The sequence below is a fragment of the Stegostoma tigrinum genome, chromosome 18 (assembly GCF_030684315.1).
Source record: "Stegostoma tigrinum isolate sSteTig4 chromosome 18, sSteTig4.hap1, whole genome shotgun sequence".
In the NCBI taxonomy this organism is placed as follows: domain Eukaryota; kingdom Metazoa; phylum Chordata; class Chondrichthyes; order Orectolobiformes; family Stegostomatidae; genus Stegostoma; species Stegostoma tigrinum.
In genome coordinates this window covers 62,453,090-62,474,006 of record NC_081371.1, presented here as the reverse complement: position 1 = coordinate 62,474,006, position 20,917 = coordinate 62,453,090, and the positions used below count along the sequence as shown (strand labels likewise).

The 20,917-nt window shown below is 44.2% G+C and overlaps 1 protein-coding gene across 2 annotated transcripts in view; it reads left to right on the top strand.

The window, feature by feature from the left end:
- nav3 (neuron navigator 3) overlaps nucleotides 1–20,917 on the top strand; it is an 824,703-nt gene that overhangs the window by 161,323 nt on the left and 642,463 nt on the right. For both annotated transcript variants that reach the window (XM_059652602.1, XM_059652603.1), the window contains one exon: nucleotides 16,963–17,312. In XM_059652602.1, coding sequence (XP_059508585.1) covers nucleotides 17,241–17,312 — 72 coding nt within the window. In that variant the 5' untranslated portion in view covers nucleotides 16,963–17,240. The remainder of the gene's footprint in view (nucleotides 1–16,962; nucleotides 17,313–20,917) is intronic.

Below are 20,917 nucleotides of genomic sequence, written 5' to 3'. Positions count from 1 at the left end.
TATCTTAGGATTCTCCCTGATCCTATTCACAACTCCTTTTCCATTCCCCTTTTTGGTTTTCCAACAACACCAGCAAACCTACCTGCAAGGATATTGCTCCCAATATGTTTCAGATGCAGACCGTCTCGTTTGTACATGTCCTACCTCCCCCAAAAAAAGTCCCGTTGATCCAGGAATCTAAAACCCTCCCGCTTGCACCAACTCTTCAGCTACACAATCATGTATCCTATTTCCCTATTTCTAAACTCGTCCGCACGTGGCACCGGAAGTAATCTAGAGACTGAGGCCCTGCTTTTTAATCCACGGACCAGTTCCCTGAATTCTTGATGCAAGACCACATTCCTCACTTTGCCCATATCATTGATACCAACATGTACCATGACCTCTTTCTCATCATCCTCTCCTTTAAAATGCCCTGCAGCCATTCAGTGATACCCCTGACTCTGGCATCAGGGTGACAACACACCATCCTGAAGCTTGCTGTGCCAGAAGCTTGGTTTTGGCTGCATTGCTCTGAGGTACCAGCCCAGGCATCAGCTTCCAAAATGGAACACTGGTTGGTCAGTGGGACCCTTGGTATTCCTGCACCACCTGCATGTTCTTCTCTGGATGATCTGGTTAGTGCATAAAACAATACTTTTCACTGTATTTCAGGACATGAGACAATAATAAATTAAATCAAGTCAAATCAAATGGTGTTAGCAGCAAGCCTGGAAAGTTATGTGAGGCTGGATGGCTCCTTTTCTGCTGGCACTGATAATATGTGCCTTAAATGTTTGATGTTTCTAACTCAGCTGCAGAAACGCTGCCTTTCCCACCCACAGCATCACAGCCCATCATCAACTTAGAACTGAAAGTAGCAGAAAAGAGAGAGAGTGAATGAGAGAGAGAGGGATGGAGAGAAAGGAAAGCTGATGCCAGACACAGCTAAGAGAGACAGCTTATACTGAGGGAGATACTACTGAAGGAGAGCCACCAGTCATGTATTAATCATCCTAAGCAAAGTCGATACTTGCTGCAGGGCCCAGGCTTATTTTCTGTTGGATTTTGTTCTGCCACACTTTGTTAATGATGATTGTTGCTTCAGCCCTGAGCATTGCCATGGGTCATCTCCTAGTCATAACGACAATGATATTTGTAAAACTTGTCTTTGAAGCACTCCCTAAATGTAAGACCTTGTTAGTTGCATGACTCCGTTCTGACAGTGCTGTTTGGCTTCACTCCATTCCCCCACAACAGTGAGATCATCATCATTTTGTATAAAATGTGAATTGTCTTTGATGTCATGTGGTTTGAATCATTTCCCTTTCTCGCTCCCATCTACAAAGAACATTCCTGTAAAGCCTAGGGGATTCCCTACAGCTTTCAAAGTGCCTTTCCACTTGGCGTTTCCAGCTACCGAATTGCCAAAAAGATTATCTGTTTGCCTCGCCTTGAGAACATCACAGACGATAGAAATTCTTTAAAGCTTTCTGATTGGGCCTTGAATATCGCAGATTTTACCCTGAGTGCAGTTACATGCAGTGCTTCTCCAGAGGGCAGACTCTGGGTGACCTACTCAAACTGACTCCTGCAACATGGGTTGAAGACAAGAGGGAGGAGGCTAAGAGAAAAGTTGAGGAGAATGTGTTTTTTTCACTCAGAGGGTGTTGGGAATCTGGAACTTACTGCCTAAAATGGTATTTGAGTGAGGAACTAGCGTAACATTGCAGCAGTATTTAGATCTCCACTTGCTTTGCCATAACCTCCACGTCAATGGGCCAAGAGCTGGAAAATAGGATTAGTGTCATGAGCTCTTTGTTGCCCAGTGTGGACATGATGGGCCAAATGGTGTGTAGTTGTTTCTAAGACTTGACTCTGCTGACTGGATGGTTATATTAGAAGTGTGACTGAAAACCTTCCTGCCCACCTGCACCCTGATTGGGTCAAGGGGTGGGGGTGTTGGTGGGGAGTTGGGGGGTCGGTGTTGGTCAATGGGAAGACCACCCTCTGGCTGTAGGATCAGGGTTTCTTCATCGTTCTGGTCTTTGCTGCAATGGGTCATGAGTCACTGATTGGAGGAGCTGGGCCTTGGATTTCACTCTTTATGAATCGTTTGTACATTTTATTTAAACAAAGCCAACAGATGGAAATACTTGATTCAGAAAGAATGACCTGAATTTATATAGCACCTTTCATAGCATTGCATTGTACATATAGCCAATGAAGCTGTTCTGAACTGTAGGCAATGTCATAACGTAGGAAGCACAGCAGTCAACCTGTGAGCAGGAAGCTCCAACAGACAACAATGTGATCATTTCTTTTATTATGTTGCTTGATGCCACAAGATGATTTGTGATTAAGACTGAATGATCGAGGAGAAAGCAGAAACCAAGAACCGTCGCCAGGCTTCAGCTTACGAGTGACGCTATTTATTATGGATCAATGCTGAATACTACTGTCCATGGCGTGACGATGCTGTCACTGTTGAACAGTAATTACATCCTGGGTCCTTATGAAGAGGGGCTATAAAAGCAGACCGACCAAAGAGTCTCAGGAGTTTGGAAGTTAAACCAGTTTAACAATGGAAGGGGAGCGGCCAGGTCACCCAGTTTAGAGTTTTCTAGTTTATTTTTTAGCTGGAGAAGTCACAAGATGTGTGAGTCTCAGAAGAATTGCAAGCTTCAGTAAATGATTCCTAACTGACTGACCTCCTCTGAAATCTCTCTGGATGTTGTTCCCTCCTTCCTATAAGAATCTGAGTTTAAATTTATTTTTTTGCCAAGTAGTGTGTTTATGCGATGGTACTATAATGGAACAAATAATTAGTTAAGTTACTGTACGGGGTTGGTTAAGTTTTCTAATTACTTACATTATTCTAAATTCCACCTTCCTTAGTACCTGTTTCAACGGTAGTGTTTGACTGTAGTGATGAGGGATATTGAGGCTCTGATCAGGAAAAAGAAAGCGGCATACACTGGGTTTAACCTATCGGGCTCAGGTGAATCCCGAAATGACTATAAAAAGTGTAGGAGCACACTTTAGAGGGAAATCAGGAGAGCAAAAAGAGGGTATGAGATGGATCTGGCAGATAAGGTTAAAGATAATCCCAAGAGTCTGTATAGCTATATTAAGAGTAAAAGAGTGGCTAGGGAGAGAATAGGTCCCCTTAAAGATCACCTCTGTATGTGTGGAGCCACAGGAGCTGGGGGATATTTTTTAAATGAATATTTATTCTCAGCGTTGTGTGAGGAGAGAATCATGGATGCGAAGGAAATAAGGGAAACAGGTGAGGATGTTTTGGATTGCATACATGTTACCGGAGAGGAGGTGTTTGCAGCCTTAAAGGGCTTTAAGGTGGATAATTCCCCTGGATCTGATCAGATCCATCCTCGGATGTTGTGGGAGGCTCGGGAAGAAATTTCAGGGGCCCTTGCAGCGATTTTTACTTCATCTTTAACCACTGGTGGAATTCCAGAAAACTGGAGAGTAGCTAATGTTGTTCCATTGTTTAAGAAAGGACGCAAAGACAAGCCAGGGAATTACAGGCCAGTGAGCCTGATATCAGTGGTAGACAAATTATTGGAGAGGACACTGATGGACAGGATCAACCAACATGTTTGATTCGGGATCAAGGTCTGATTAGGGATAGTCAGCATGGACGTGTGCATGGGAAGTCATGTCTGACATCTTTTTTAGAGTTTTTCAAAGCGGTAACCAAGAGGATGGATGGGGTTGGGACAGTGGATGTTGTCTATATGGACCTTAGTAAGGCCTTTGACAAGGTCCCACATGGCAGGCTAGTCATGAAGGCCAGGTCGCATGGGATCCAGGGAGAGCTAGCTAATTGGATGCAAAACTCTCTAGATGGTAGGAAGCAGAGGGTGATGGTTGCAGGTTGTTTCTCGGACCGGAGGCCTGTGGCTGGTGGTGTGCTGCAGGAGTCAGTACTGGGACCTTTGTTATTTGTTATTTATATAAATGATCCGGATGTGAATGTAGAAGGCAATACTAGTAAGTTTGCAGATAGTGCAAAATTAGGAGGTATCGTTGATACAGAAGGTTATCTAAAATTGCAGTGGGATCTTGATCAGATGAGGAAGTGGGCTGAGGATTGGCAAATACAATTCATTATAGTTAAGTGTGAGGTATTGAACTTTGGAAAGTCAATCCAAGCTAGGACATATACAGGAAGTGGTAAGGACCTGAGGAGTGTTGTGGAACAGCGGGACCTAAGAGTACGAGTACATAGTTTGCTGAAAGCAGCGTGACAGAGTGGTGAAGAATGTATTTAGCATGCTGGCCTTCATCAGTCGAGGCATTGAGTACAGGAGGTGGGATGTTATGTTACAGTTGTATGAGTTATTGGTGAGGCTGCGCTCGGAGTATTGTGTACAGTTTTGGTCACCCTGTTATAAGGAAGACATAGTTAAACTGGAAAGTCTGCAAAGGAGATTTACGAGGATGTTGCCAGGACTAGTAGGCCTCAGTTATCAGGAGAGTTTGGCTAGGGTAGGACTTTATTCCTTGGAGCGTAGGAGAATGAGGGGTGATCTTACTGAGGTGCATAAAATTGTGAAGGGCACAGATAGGATGAATGCGGATGAAGGGTCTAGGCCCAAAATGTCAGCTTTTGTGCTCCTGAGATGCTGTTTGGCCTGCTGTGTTCATTCAGCTTCACATTTTGTTATCTTGGATGTGTATAGTCTTGTTTTCCCAGGAATGGGGAATTGAAAACTGGACGGCAAAGATTTAAGATGAGAGGGGAAAGTTTTAAGAAGGACTTGAGGGGCAACTTCTTCACACAGAGAGTGCTGTGTAAATGGAACGGGTTGCCAGAGAAAGTGGTTGAGGCAGGTATAATAGCATAATTTTTTAAAAAAAATTTGGATAGGTACATGGATGGGAAGAGTTTAGAGCCATTTGGACCACATGCAAGCAATTCGAACTAGCTGAGTGGGTCCCATGTCAACATGGACCAGTTTGGGCCGAAGGGCCTGTTTCCATGCTGTATTACTCTATGACTGTAAACAAATACTGTTTTGCTTAAAGCTGAGTGGTTTGAGCAGTTGCATCACAACCTGAAATACCCACTTCGCATCTAACTTTAAAATAAGAAAATGTTCGGGGCTAGGCTACCTTCCTAAAATATTTTGAGAGGGTCTGATCTGGACCAAAACAGATTAAGCCGCCAGTCCTGTTCATGTCCATCTGTTGTCAAGACACTCTAAAGTTCTCATCTATTGCAGTTGAACTCAGGTCACACTGATAAATCTTCTGGCCCCAATGGGCTACATCCTAGAGTTCTGAGGGAGGTGGCTGAGGAAATAGCAGAGGCTTTGGTTGTGATCTTTCAAAAGTCACTGGAGTCAGAGAAAGTCCCAGATGATTGGAAAATTGCTGTTGTAACCCCCTTATTTAAGAAAGGAACAAGGCAAAAGATGGAAAATTACAGGCCGGTTAGCCTAACCTCGGTAGTTGGTAAAATTCTATAATCCATCATTAAGGATGAGATTTCTAAATTCCTGGAAGTGCAGGGTCAGATTAGAACAAGTCAGCATGGATTTAGTAAGGGGAGGTTGTGCCTGACAAACCTGTTAGAATTCTTTGAAAAGGTAACAAGTCGGTTAGACCAGGGAAACCCAGTAGATGTTATCTACCTAGACTTCCAAAAGGCCTTTGATACAGTGCCTCACGGGAGGCTGCTGAGCAAGGTGAGGGCCCATGGTGTTCGAGGTGTGCTACTGGCTTGGACTGAGGATTGGCCGTCTGACAGAAGGTAGAGAGTTGGGATAAAAGGCTCTTTTTCGGAATGGCAATCGGTGACAAGTGGTGTCCCGCAGGGTTCAGTGTTGGGGCCGCAGCTGTTCACCTTATATATTAATGATCTGGATGAAGGGACTGGGGGCATTCTGGCAAAGTTTGCCTATGATACAAAGATAGATGGACAGGCAGGTAGTACTGAGGAGATGGGGAAGCCGCAGAAAGATTTAGACAGTTTAGGAGAGTGGTCCAGGAAATGGCTGATGAAATTCAATGTGAATAAATGTGTGGTTTTACACTTTGGAAAAAAGAATACAGGCATGGACTATTTTCTAAATAATGAGAAAATTCGCAAATCAGAAGTGCAAAGGGATCTGGGAGTGTTGGTCCAGGATTCTCCGAAGGTTAACTTGCAGGTAGAGTCTGTAATTAAGAAAGCGAATGTAATGTTGTAGTTTATCTCAAGAGGGTTGGAATATAAAAGCAGTGATGTGCTTTTGAGGCTTTATAAGGCTCTAGTTAGGCCCCATTTAGAATACTGTGTCCAATTTTGGGCCCTACACCTCTGGAAGGACATACTGTCCCTGGAGCGTGTCCAGCAGAGATTCACACAGATGATCCTTGGAATGGTAGGTTTAATGTACGATGAACGGGTAAGGATCCTGGGATTGTATTCATTAGAGTTTAGAAGGTTGAGGGGAGATCTAATTGAAACATACAAGATAATGTATGGTTTAGAAGGAAGTTTCCGTTAGGCGGGGAGTCTAGGACCCGTGGACGCAGCCTTAAAATTAGAGGGAGTAAATTTAAAACTGAAATGAACTGAATTTTTTCAGCCAGTGAGTGGTGGGCTTATGGAATTCATTGCCATGGAGTGCAGTGGAGGCCGGGACGTTGGATGGCTTCAAGGCAGAGATCGATAAGTTCTTGATTTCATAAGGAATCAAGGGCTACGGGGAGAGTGCAGGGAAGTGGAGTTGAAATGCCCATCAGCCATGATTTAAATGGCGGAGTGGACTTGATGGGCCAAATGGCCTTACTTCCACTCCTATGTCTTATGGTCTTATGATCTTATGGTCTATTCGTGCTCAGTGATGTGGAGTTCAGTGACATCATCACTGGATTGCTCCAGGGTCCAGAAGCCTTTACACCACAATAATGACCACATCATCTGAATTAGCAGTGCTAGTTCAGGAATAAATATTAGCCCAGGCCATCAGAGACAACTCCATGACCCTTATTGAAAAAGAGAATATCCACTTCAGGGAACCTAAGAAGGGAGATCAGTTGGAAAGGTGTCACTGTTGACAGTGCAGCATTGCTTCATTATCGTCGCTGGACCGCTAGCTGAGGGATTTGTTCTCAGGGATATAGAGTGGGACTCGGAAATGAGGGTGTTGCTAGGTAAATCCTAGGCAACACACATGGACACAAGCTTTCCTGTGGCCTTCTGAATTCCAGCATCCATCTGAAATGTGGGAGACAACCCCACATGAGGCACCCTCCACCCAGAGGTCAGGCTGTCTGCCCCATTGAGGGTGGTGTGTGGACTGTTGCGAAGCTGGAGGACCTATTCAAGGCATTGCTGTTTGAACAGAACTCTGGGCTGTGACGGTGGGTAAGTCCCAGAGAGCATGCTCCAAACTGGAATTTACGCCTGACTGTTACAGGGTTGGGGCAGGGGGCCAGGGTGGGGAGTGGGGGTGGTGTGGGGTGGGGGGGTGTTCGGGTGTCAGAGGGAGGCCGGGGTGGGATTGTGGGTGGGGGTTGTAGGCGTTGGTGGGACGGTGACAGCGAGGGATATTTCTCTACAGGGCAGCCTGAGGGGACTGTTGCAACCCCCCAGCAAGCAGTGTGGGATCTCTCGGCCTGTCAGGAGAGACCCCTCCCCAACCCCTAAACTGTTGCTAATCCCCCCAGACAGTGAAGTGGCCCCATCGCTCCACCTTCTTTAATTGGCCCTCATCGTTTGTGAAGGAATGTGATTGGCTACGCAGTAGGATGCCACCCTGGATGACTGTCCATGGGTTAGGGACGATGCATCCCAGGCTAAGAACTCCCACCATAGACTACCAGCTGGGAGCGATGGGCTAAACCCCGTATAGTGCCTGTCCATTGTGTCTCCAATAAATTGACTGGGGTAGGGTGGGAGCATCTGGGCTGACTGGCACGTTAGCGGGTGGGGCTACATTCAATGGGTCCCATACAAGTGTGGATTGTAAATGAGAAACCTGCAAGGTGAAGATTTTCTAAGTAAACTAACCAGCAGCTAGATAAAGAATGAAGTCCTGAAAAAGTTTGCACAATTTGGTGATGGTGGGTGCTCTGTGTGAAATAAGAATTGAACACACACTGCACTGACATTGCAAATGGATTAAATTGGAAAGATTCACTGCCATTATGTGTTTAGTCTCTAAGACATGAAAGTTATTTTAAGTTGGTGATTATAGAATTGATGCTACAATTTATTTGCTGCCATATTGGAATTTGCATAACTGGATTTTGAGGAAGTTATTTGCAACAACGAGCACATATGTTTGAAGTGTCGACTGTGCCTGTGTTGAATAAACTTGCAACTTAAATTGCTGATTATGTTTTGCTTTTGAACTTAAGTATGCTTAATGTCAATTTCCTAATTTGCCACAGTACTTCGGTGGAAAGTAAAGTATTTACAGCAATCTGCTTGTCAGGCCAACTATCCCAGGTTTTATAAACATTGCAGAGGCTGGAAATCTGAAATAAAGACAGAAAACAGAATTACTCAGCAGCCCAGGCCAGGAGAGGAACAGCACAAATATTTCAAGTTGAGGACCTTTCATCAGAGCGCGATGAGATTAGAGACGTAACGGGATGTGAGTGAGTGCAGAGGCAGAGGATATGGAGTCTCCTTCAAGGGAAGAAGTGAGCAACTTGGGCGTTGATAGATTGATTTATTGTTGTTTGATTTATTGTTGTCACGTAGTGAGATATAGTTGTTTTGATCTACGGGCAGATCATACCATACAAAGTGCGCCAGGGCAGCAGAACAGAGTGCAGAATAAAGTGCTACAGCTACAGAGCAAGAGAGATCAGAATTAACATTTGAGAAGTCTGCTCAAAAATCTGATAACGGTGGGGAAGACGCTGTTCTTAAATCTGTTTGTACATGTATTCAAACTTCTATATTTTCTGCCCAGAGGAATAGGGTGGAAGAGAATATAACTGGGATGGGAGGGATCTTTGATGATGTTGGTTGCTTTCCAGTGGCAGTGGGAAATATAGATGGAGTCAATGGATGGAAGGCTGGTTTTTGAGATGGACTGAGCTGCGTTCACAATCTTGAGGTCTTGGGAAGACTAGTTGCGAAACCAAACTGGGATGCATCTGGATGGGATGCTTTCTACGGTGCATTTATAAAAGCTTGTGAGTCCTTGGATGTGCTGAATTATTTTAGCTTCCTGAGGAAGGAGAGGTGTAGTTGTGCTTTCTTGGCTGTCACTTCAACATGGATGGACCGGGACGGATGGTAATGGCTGCCACTCCCAGGGACTTGACACTTTCGACTATCTCAACCTCAGCACCTCAGCTGCATGGATATATCAAAATGGTTCCAGGGATGAAGGAGTTTTATGATGAGGTTGGTGTTGGAGGGGAGGAAGTGGGATTGTTCTCCTTGGAGCAATGGCGATTGAGGGGAGATTCAAACAAGGTGCATGTCACTGGGATGCCACAAACTCCAGAGAGATATGTAATTCATCTGCTTTAATCAGGTTAGTTTTTTGCTGTGGGGTTTCACTGATTGTCGATTGGTGTGAGATGTTGGGACCCTGTTCATGTGATGAGATCATTGCTACAAAGTTTAGGCAGTGAGTTTAGCCAACTGTCACCCCTTCACCCACCCTCAGTTGGTGTCATCTCCCCAATTCCATGGCAGCTTGTCACTAACTGCAGCTTTGCCTTGGAGTAACATGTCCGCATTTCACCAGCCACACATCTGCCAGCTTTTCCAGTCACATGAGGAGCCATCGGCCTGGATAACATCAACGGCTGACAGGGTACTGTCAAACTTGTCAAAGCAACAACATGGTTAGCTTTCACTTCTTGTCTATTGTACTCATTGCTCTTCCAACCATTCGCTAATCTACTCTGACTGCATAATAACCCAGCTCTGACATCTCCTGGGGACACAATAGTGTGCAGTCTACATTTGCAGAATTTAGTCTGTGAAGCGTTGCTGAGTATGAATATTGTGCATCAAGGTATGTTCAATTCTGATAATCATGATAAAAAGGAACATGAATTTACTTTGTCCCTTTCACACCTTGGGAGTATTGCAAAGCACTTTTTAGCCTATTAAGGATTTTTGATTTGGAATTCCTGTTGTAATGTAGGAAAACATGAGAATCAGCAGCAGGAAATAGCCATTCAGCCCTTTGAGCCTGCTCCACCATTTGATTCTGGCTGATTTCATCTCAGCCTCAACTCCACTTCCTTGCCCACTCTCCATAACCTTTCATAAAAACCAAAAGAACTGTGGATGCTGCAAATCAGGAACAAAAACAAAGTTGCTGGAAAAGCTCAGCAGGTCTGGCAGCATCTGTGGAGGAGAAAACAGAGTTAACGTTTCGGGTCCGGTGACCCTTCCTCAGAACTGATGGTGGCTGGGAAAATGTCAGTTTATATGCAGAAAATGGAGAGGTGGGTGGGGTAGGGAGCAAATGATGGGATAGAGCCCAAAGAGAGAGAAAGGCAGTTGGACTGACAAAGGAGTTGCTAACGATCAGGCTGGGAGGGTGAGTAGTTGTTAATGGGGACTGTTAGTGACTAACAACAGGGGGTGTGTAATGGCAGGCTGTGTGGTAACAAGGCCTGGTGTGTGGGGTGGGGGGTTGGGACATGGGGGAGTTTAGGCCCTAAAATTATTGATCTCAATATTGAGTCTGGATGGTTGTAGGGTCCTCAAGCGGAAAATGACTTTATTTTCTCCTTCACAGATGCTGCCAGACCTGCTGAGCTTTCCAGAAACTATGTTTTTGCTTCATAACCCTTCACCTGTTAATAATTAAAAATACGTCTATCTCCTCCTTAAATGTGATCAATTTCCCAGCATCCAACGCACTGTATGGTAGTGTGTTCCACAAATTCATGAGCCTTTGAGAGAAGTAATTCCTCTCCATTTTTGCAATCTGCTACCCCTTATTCTAACACGCTGATCTCTCATTCTAGAGTGCCCTACATGAGGAAACATCCTCTCTATGTCTACTTTGTCAACACCTTTTAGCATATTCTATCCCTCAATTGGATCTCCTCTCATTCTGATAAACTCCAGAGAGTATAGGTCCAGACTGCTCAATCTGTCTTCACAAGACAAATCCCTCATCTCTGGAATTAATCTGGAGATCCTCCTATGAGTTGGCTAAACACAACTACATCCCTCCTCAAGTAGGGGGACCAAAACTATTCGTAATACTCCAGGAGTGCTCTCGTTAATGCCTTGTACAGCTGCAATAGTACTTCCATACTTTTATACTCTATACGTTTAGCTATAAATGCCAAAATTCCATTTGCCTTCCTTGTTACTTTCTGTGCCTGCAGACTTGTTTTCTGTGAGTCACCCAGATCCCTCTGCACCAAAGCATTTTGAAGTTTTCTCCATTTAGATAGTAAGCTGCCCTTTTGATCCTCTGACCAAGATGGATAACCTCATACTTAGATTAGATTACCTACAGTGTGGAAACAGGCCCTTCAGCCCAACAAGCCCACACTGCCCCTTGGCGCATCCCACCCAGACCCATCCCCCTATAACCCACACACCCCTGAACAATTTAGCAATGGCCGATCCACCTAGCCTGCACATCTTTGGACTGTGGGAGGAAACCGGAGCACCCGGAGGAAACCCACGCAGACACGGGGAGAATGTGCAAACTCCACATAGTTAGTTACTTGAGGCTGGAATTGAACCCAGGTCCCTGGTACTGTGAGGCTATAGTGCAAAACACTGAGCCACCGTGCCGCCCCACATCATTACATTAAGCTCCACCTGCCATATTTTGGCTGATGGACTTAGCCTGTAAATTTCTTATTTCTTTATTACAACTTACTTTCCCAACGATTGACCAGAATACATTTTATTCCTGCATCCAAGCCATTAATATAGATTATAAATAGATGGAGTGTGAGCAACGTGTCCTGTGCCACTCCACTAGTTACAGATAACGACCCATTTACCCTGATTCTCTGCTTTCTATTGGTTAGTCAATCCTCTAGCCAAGCTCATATATTATTCAAAACCCAGCAGCCAATTTCCACAAAGCAAGCTCCCACTAACAGCCATCAAATAAACAATCAAATGAAATGCTTCAGAGATGTTAGCATCTTACTGATAGAAAGGTCATTATTGGTTATATGGTTACAGAAAGTTATTAAACAACAAGCAAGGTTCTGATTGGTTCACCCAACCAGCCTGTGCTTACAATTGTCAAAACACAGAATCTAAAATTAGATCTGATGCAGTATCGGAAGACACCTGCTGAATAATGTTTCGTGTACTAAGCTCATACCGAAAACTAAATTAGGCTCATCAGTTTTGTTTCTGTTTGGTGCACTCGCCGGAAGCTACCTGCATTACTATACAGGGCCCTGTTCTGTTCTGACAGAAAGAACATGTACATGCACACTGGCTGTTTCAGGGATCAAAACAGATAAAAGTCATTTTCCGATTCATTCCTCAAGGAAATGCCTTAATCGATCAGTCACTCTACCTGGTTTATAGTTAAACAAAGTTCAGCAGTTTACTGTCAGTCATCATTTAATTGGTGCAACCTCCACTGAAATGTTTCTAACAATCAGATTCTACCTTTCTGCCAATCAGTGCACTTTACTGTCGCAGAATATTTTCTCCCCCTACATGAGAAATTTTATGAATTGGACTGTGAGGCCAAGACAAAAAGTCTTCTCGTCAATAATTAAAATCTGCGCTGCCAAATATTTTCACCTCATTTCCTTCCTCCAGGTGGTTCTAGTCGTGTTTCTCTGGCTACTGACCCCCTCCCTCCCCCCGATAACCTGCTCCTCATTGACCCTGACCGATCCCTGACCTAAATTGTTGGTCCTTTCCAGCCTGATCTGGTTCAGCGATGCCTTTACTGCCCTTACTCTGAGCGGTTTGCTGGGAAGGTTGAATTGACATCACATTAGATGTGGTTTCTGTGTGAGATCTCTGGGGACAAGACTATTTATTATGTTTCCTGCAAAAGAACATTAAATTTTAATCAGGGGAATGTGATCTACTTCTTGTACAGAATGGTGGCCTCTACAGAGACATGTGCATGGAATCAGGATGAAACCCCACACGGGAGATGAGTAATATAGTTTCAAAACACTGTAAGCCCAAATGTAGACACTTATTTACCTTTATAAAGAAAAGTTGAAGAATATTTTAATTATCTCTCCATTCCATCTGTCTCTGTAACCATCTGTCTATATTTATTGATTAAGCATGTGTTGCTGTGCAGCTACAGCTGCCCTATGCAGTCGGATACATTCCAACAATTTCTGTGCAAGAACTTGTGACTACATTCCCTACCCAGTTGAATAGCCCATTTCCTCATCTCGAACACTTTTATAACCAATAACTGAAAGTAAGCAAAAATGACTTTAAATTATAGCTCGTTTTACTACCTCCATATGTTCATTTACAGAGAATATTTTGTTTTGATGGTTTTTTCATGGGACAGAGGAGTCATTGGCTGTGCCTAGCATTTCTACCCATTCCCAGTTGCCCCTTGAGAAGGTGGGGGTGAGCTGCCTTCTTAAACCACTGCAGTCCTTTTGCCGTAGGTTGACCCACAATTCCCTTTTAAGAGGGAATTCCAGAATTTTGACCCAGTGACACTGAAGGAACAGCAATTTATTTCCAAGTCAGGATGGTGAAGAGGAACGTGCAGGGGATGATGTTCCCATGTATCTGCTGCCCTTGTCCTTCTAGAGGGAAATGGTAGGGTTTGGAAGATGCTGTTTGAGGATCTTTGGTGAATTTCCACAGAGCATCTTGTAGGTAGCACACACTGCGGATACTGTGCGTCGGTGGTGGAGGGAGTGGATGTTGAAGGTGGTTGTTGGAATGCCAGTCACAGGGGTTGATTTGTACTGGACAAGGTCAAGCTTCTCAAGTCTTGTTGGAGCTGCACCCATCCAGGCGAGTGACGCAACCCCTTATCCTGAGATTATGCTCTCAGCTCCTTGACTCTCCCACCACCTGTCCACATCTGTCAAGCTCTTAAGAATCTTATAGGTTTCAGTAAGGTCTTGCCTCATTCTTCTACATTCCAATGAGTACAGGTCCAATCCACTCAACTTGCCCACATTAGACAGGCACTCCAGCCTAGTGAGCCTTCTCTGCACTGTCTCCAATGACTGTCTATCTTTCCTTAGATAAGGGGACCACAACTGTTCACAATATTCCAGCTGTGGCCTGACTAGTCCTCTATAAAGTTTCAGCGAAACTTCCCTACTTTTATAGTCCATTCCCTTCGAAATAAAGGCCAACATTCCATTTGCCTTCCCTATACCTCGCTGAACTGCTACGCTCATGTACTCAACGTTTCTTTTTATTTTTTTTAAAATAAATAATTCTGTAGCTATTTCATAGTTTTGCTGAGATTTGAAATGATTTCAACTTATCCCACATCTCACTTTTTTCCACAACAGTAAGGAATGGAAATGGCTAAGCCAGTAGTTCAATGCTGCGCAGTTTTTCAAAGAATTCCTTCCTTGTTCTCCCCTTCAACAACTGTCTGTCCGACAGCTTTGAAAATCTGCCCCTCTTCAGCTGCACAGTTCCTGACATCACGTGTGGGTGATGCTTGCAAAGATTGCCACAAACTGCACACGAAGGCACTTGCAGCACAGCTGGAGGCTGCAAAGCTATAGCAAGCTGGGGGCACCATTGCAATTCCCACAAAATGCACTGCACAGAAATTCCCAGGACCCTTTTCCTGCTGAGCTCAATTTTCTCAAAATTGTTCAGAGGAAAGATGGAGGATTAAGTTCAAAATCTTTCATGATGTAAAATTGATGTGGAATTGTTGGTGGTGGCGATTGTTCAGGCAAGAGAGAAGTGATCGCGAAGAAGGAATTTGAAATGTTTTTGTGGTTTCTCTTTCATGATGAATGATGAGTGATGGCACGATGGCTCAGTGGTTAACACTGCAGCCTCACAGCACCAGGGACCCAGGTTTGATTCCAGTCTGAGATGACTGTCTGTGTGGAGTTTGTACATTCTCACCACGTCTGCGTGGGGTTTCCTTCGGGTGCTCTGGTTTCCTCCCACAGCCCAATGATATGCAGGTGAGGTGGATTGGCGATGGGAAATACAGGGTTACAGGGATGGTATAGATCTGACTATGGTACTTTTCAGAGGGTTGGTACGGTCTCGATAGGCCAAATGGCCTGCTTCCTCACTGTAGGGGTTCTATGATTGAATCTCTAAATCCCAAACAGAAAATCTCAGCTACTGTGTGCATTGCTCACACTGTTTTGGTGTATTTAAAACTGTTTTGTCACATGACATCCAAATGTCCTGCCCCACACACTCTCACCACTGGCCACTGGACAGACCAATCATTCAGGTCATGAAACCAAGTTTCTGTGTCCCGATTGGATGATTTCTGTCCCGCGAACAAACCACCATATCTCCCCAATTTCAATTGTTTTGTAACTTAATGAACGGGCAAGTGAAGAATTTGTTGCTTGTTGTGGGGCCCTGGAGATTAATATTCAACCCTCAGAGACTCCAGGACTGTTCTAGAAAGTGAAAAACCCAACTACAGAAGAAAAGCAGGAGGAGCAGATCAAAAAGAAAATTCTAGAATGGCAGCAAAGGCTGTTAGCAGGTGAAGGTTGGAAGTTTTATGCAGAAATTCAATCCTTAATTCAAACAAATGTTTGCAGAGTTCCGTTCTTGACCTTGTTTCAAGGTCTGATCCAACTTAATGGGGGTGGAGGGGCCTCACTACCAGCTGCACAGAGGCTGTGGCAGGATGCCGTCTGACCCTAACCCCAACCCCAAAGAAATGTCAAGAACCCAAAGTGGCTCCTTGTGATCTCCTTGACACAGGAGAGAGATGGGATACTTGGTGTATTCTTGGGAATTCAGTCCTTGACTGAGGACATTGCCTTCCACCCACCCCACGCAACAACCTGCCCTGTGATGCCCATCTTAGGGAACCCCTCCTCTGTGATCCAGGGGCTTGGATGAGTGTTGCCCCTGGGTTTGCCAGATAACCTCCACCTCCCCCTCGGAGGTCCTTGCCCTCTGGTGGCCTGTCAAGTGCCTGAGTGTCATGAGGTACTGCAGGATTTTCCCAAGAGGAGACAATGAGACACCATCACCAGCTGCAAAGACCACAATCAGCCCCACGAAATCCTGCCCAAAGATTCCACAGCAGGCTCACTGGACCCAGACTTTAACTCTGTTTCTCTCTCCATGGATACTGCCAGAACTGATGAATTTCTCCAGCAGTTCCTGTTTCTGTGTTAGATCTCCAGCATCCACAGTTCTTCGTTTTATTCTGCTCGCTGTCTCTAAGACACTAATCTAGCTTTAAATAGTAATTACATTTGGAATTCCCCTGAGGAACAAATGAAATATAAAAAAAAACCTTTTTCTCTCGTGCCCTAGCTTGGATTCTCCAAAGTTTTCTGCATCGGGTGATAAAATGTTTTTTGTAAAGCAGGAATCTCAATGGCCCATTTGTACACAGCAAGCTCCCACAAGCAGCAGTATGATGATGGGCAGATACCCCCTGTGTATTGGTGAGAATAAATATTGACCAGGGATCCTTTTGTGAATAATTCCAGGGGACCGTTTAGATCCCTCGGCAAACAATGCCTCAGTTTAACATCTGATCTAGAAAAAAAAAATACCTGGGAATATTCTCCACTCTCTGAGTACGCAAGTTGAGGCTATGTTCTGGGACTTGAATCCACAAACTTCTTGATTTTAAACCAAGCAGGCTAACATCCAAGCCACGACAATTACATGCATTGATATGGCACTTTCCATGATAAAAGGGATCCATGGACAAGTTGTAAAGAACTTCCATCGTGCAGATCAAATCCCGGGGAGGCATGATGTTTGGAAAAAGGGGCAGTTTCTTCCCAGTTTCAAACTGCTCTTTCTGATTTTGATACATGTCTTGATTGTGACTGAGGTTCACCTTTTTCTCAAACAAATCCCAGGTGTCGTTGTGGTGGGTACCTGTCGTTCAGGAATGATGTTTTCCAAGAAGGAAGCAGGAGACAGTTGGAGTTGAGTGCTGGTTGGAAGCTGCATTCTAACACTGTCTGAATCTCACTGGGAAGTCTGTGAGATGGCTAACAAACACTGCTCCCATGTTCAACCCATGAGGCTCTTAAATACCATCTACAGTTGGTGAAACCAAGCAAGCAGGATATATTAGCATGGCCACAACCTTCTGAACCTCTGCCTAGGGGATTCTAAATTTGGATTTAATGTGATGGAATTCCCACCAGAAATGAACAGACACGAAAGGAAACCTGTAAGCCACAAGGTTGAAGATCAAAAGAAGGTAAGAGTCTCCGAAATGATCCAGCAAAGCAAAGCAAAGTCAGACTGGTTTTACTAAAATGTTTTCCTTACAAGGCCATTTCTCTGAAAATCAAGTAATGAAAAGAAGATACATATATTTTTACTTATTGTGAGCGAGTTGTGTATGTAGTAATGGTGTCTGATTTTTTTGCGGTGGGATGTGTGAATGTCGAGGGCTGTCGATCCGAGGGAAATACTGGCTGAGAGCTTTTCAGGTATGAGTCGATATCTCTGAACCCTGGCCTTGGTGCTTGTCACACTGGAATCATTTAACCTGACTCTCACTGTGAATGCAACTCACAGAATTGTCCAGGCTGGAGTACAAAGAAGTGTGGGATCTTGGCCTACTATTGAAGTAATGTGGAGGTGACGGTGTTGGTCTGGGGTGGACAAGGTCAGAAGTCACACGACACCAGGTTATAGTCCAACAGGTTTATTTGAAATCATAAGTTTTCAGAGCACAGCCTCTTCGTCAGGTGATGTTAAACAGTTTGAGGTGGATGGTGCTGGTGGAACAGTGACCATACCGTTAGATCTGCGGTAAAGGTTACAATGAGCAAGATTGATTGGATGATATGACGATGTCCTGTCCCGTTATTAATAGTGTTTAAAGATGGCACTGTGGCTGACTGAGTTGCACCAATCTATTGGGCAGCACACATTGGTGCGTTGTGCTCAGATTTTCACTCTTTGGAAAAATACCTTTCATGTTCAGAGATGACTTTACAATTGGTTAGCAACTGAGTCCCAGAAAAACAACGGATTCAAAAACAAGATCGTTTCAAATACATAAAAGTGCAGTAGTGATCCTCATTTAAGATGCAAATTTCAAAGAGTAGCAGTGGAGTAATGGGGTTAATGAGCTCGCATTATAGATACAATTTCAGGGTGCTTACTATCTTATCAGGCAGTAAATCAGGCAGGTATTTATCCTACGATCATAGTCCCTGTTTGTTCTCAGCTTCTATAGTTCTTCCACGTTGAAGACATAACAGGAATTGTGGACATTTGCTGAAATCCAGATTCCCTGCCTTTGTTGTTGTCACGTTCGACAAAGTCAGAAATCAAACAACACCAGGTGACAGTCCAACAGGTTCATTTAAAAACCAAGTTTTCACAGCCTCAGTCCTTCTTCAGGTGTTAGTGAGAGAGGGAGTATCAGACACTGAATTTATAAGTAAAAGATCACAGGGTCACACCACTGATGAGCATGTACTAAACAAACCTAGGACGCTGTTCCATCACAGTCCAACACCAGCAACTCCACATCATGACATTCAACAATTTCTTTGGACATCTGGCTGGTCGCTCACATTCTATCCTGGGTAAAGTGTTAGGTTATGTCCATACTCTATGAACCATGTTCTAACTCACACCAAGTCCTGCCGATCCACAAACATCCCACTCCCTCCACCACCGATGCTGAGTAGCAACAGTGTGTATATATACAGGATGCACTGCAGACATTCACCAAAGATCCTACAACAGCACCTTCCAAACCCATGACCATTTCCATCTAGAAGGACAAGGGCAGCAGATACTTGGGAACACCACCGCCTGCAAGTTCCCCTCCAAGTCACTCACCAGGCAATATATCGCCGTTCCTTCACTGCCACTGAGTCAGAATGACTGAAAATGCAATTAGTGCTGATGTAGGCAAAGTGAGATATCCCGAATGAGTGAGCTGAAGCTGTGCAGAGTTTTATGGCACAGTGTTTGGAATGGGTGAACATACCTGAGGGAAGTTGCTATATGCACTAGGAAGAATGATGGACCATGAATGTGGAGGTTCTCGAGAGAAGATTGTGGCCGTTACTCTGGAGGAGAGGAAAAGGTCATTGACCACCTTCATCCACTGCTGGGCGTTCCTCCAGACCTGATGTGGAGGTGCTGGAGTAGGACTAGGGTGGACAGGGTCAGAAATCACACAACACTGGTCCTCATCAATGTTGTGACCCTTTGATCTTTTACTAGTAAATCCTGTGTATGATACTACCTTTCTCACTGACACCTGAAGAAGGAGGGATGCTTCAAAAGCTTGTGTTTTCAAATGAACCGGTTGGACTATAACATGACATGGTGTGATTTCTGACCTTGCTCCTCCAGACCATGGGGACTGCACTGACTCAGGTAACAGCCTTGGACCAAAGTGCTAAGGTGTGATGTTATGGTGTTTTCTGCTGGGCATGGGTACGTCGATTGGCATTCTCTGCGGCATCTTATGTACTAGGACCCGGGAGTCTACCTGCAAAGCTTGGTGCCAATCTCACTCTCTCTACCATGTCCAGGGCAGGGTATGTGAAACATGAAGGGAAGCACCAGACTTCCAAAGCTTGACTGAGTGCATAATGATCTTTTACAGATGGTGTTGACTCCAGGATATCCTGGAGAACAGGGTGGGTGGGGTACTAAGGGATACAATACATAGTGAGGTGGGTTTAGAAAGGTCATGTAAGAAATGGGCCTCACAGAGAGAAGCCCTCCATCAAATTTGTCCAATAAAATTTCTGGTAAGATTCAGCCCTTGTGTATCTTAGTTTCCTCCTTTAAAATACTGGACTCCTTAAAGACCTATGTCTCTGATCCAGCTTTTACTCATTTCATATCTTCCTTGGTGACTTATTTTATAGTCAGTCCTTTGAGGGGCCTTAGCAGTTTTATTCCACTGAAGGTACGACTTAAATGCAAGTATTGTAGCGGGTTTCTCCAGGTTGGTTTCCAGCAAACTGTTGAAATAAATTGAAGTGTCTTCTTGCCCCCATATGGGTAATGAACATGAAACTCTAACCAAGTGACAGACTGAAATGGAACTGCAAGAAGATAGGATGTATTCTAATTCTCAAGAAGTTATTTGTCTGTAGACAACGCATCACTGCATTCAGCTCAATGAGCTCCAAACTTACAGTTCAGGGGATGTTTTCACAGGGATTGAAACCGAATGATTTTAAGTAAAGCCAATTAAAACCCACATTTTAAAGTGTGTTTGCCATGTTTTCTGAATGATTTCCCTCACAATGTGGATCGTTGCTTCATTAGTTCCTAAATTAGAAGCACACTTCAGAGTGAATGATAGCTTTTGGTATCAGTGTGGAGGCTTTGTAGAAGCGTCAGAAACAGGAGACAACCTCTAGCTGTAGCTGCAATGTGAGATTGTGTCTAATCAGGATTTTTTTAAAAAAAACCTTTTGCTATATTCAGAGTTACCTTTTCTGAAGAAATCCTTAACAATCTCTTCTAACATCAAACTCCAGCAGCAATGGCTTCTTGCAGAGACTTCCAGGTTTGTTATGATTATTAAATTTGTTGATCATGGGTGTCTTAGATTTGTGACCAGTGATTTTTAAGCGATGGCCCCTGGATCTAGATTCTGTCACAAGAGGAATTATGGTAAATTTTTCCTGTCCCCTCTCCGATTTAGTAATATCTTCCTATGGCAAGGCAATAGAACTGTCAGTACACATAACAGGAATAAAACCAAATTAAATCACTTTGTAGAGATAACACAGTGTGGAGCTGGCGGAACACAGCAGGCCAGGCTTTTCGGGTCGGGACCCTTCTTCGGATGATCCTCTCATGCTGCCTGGC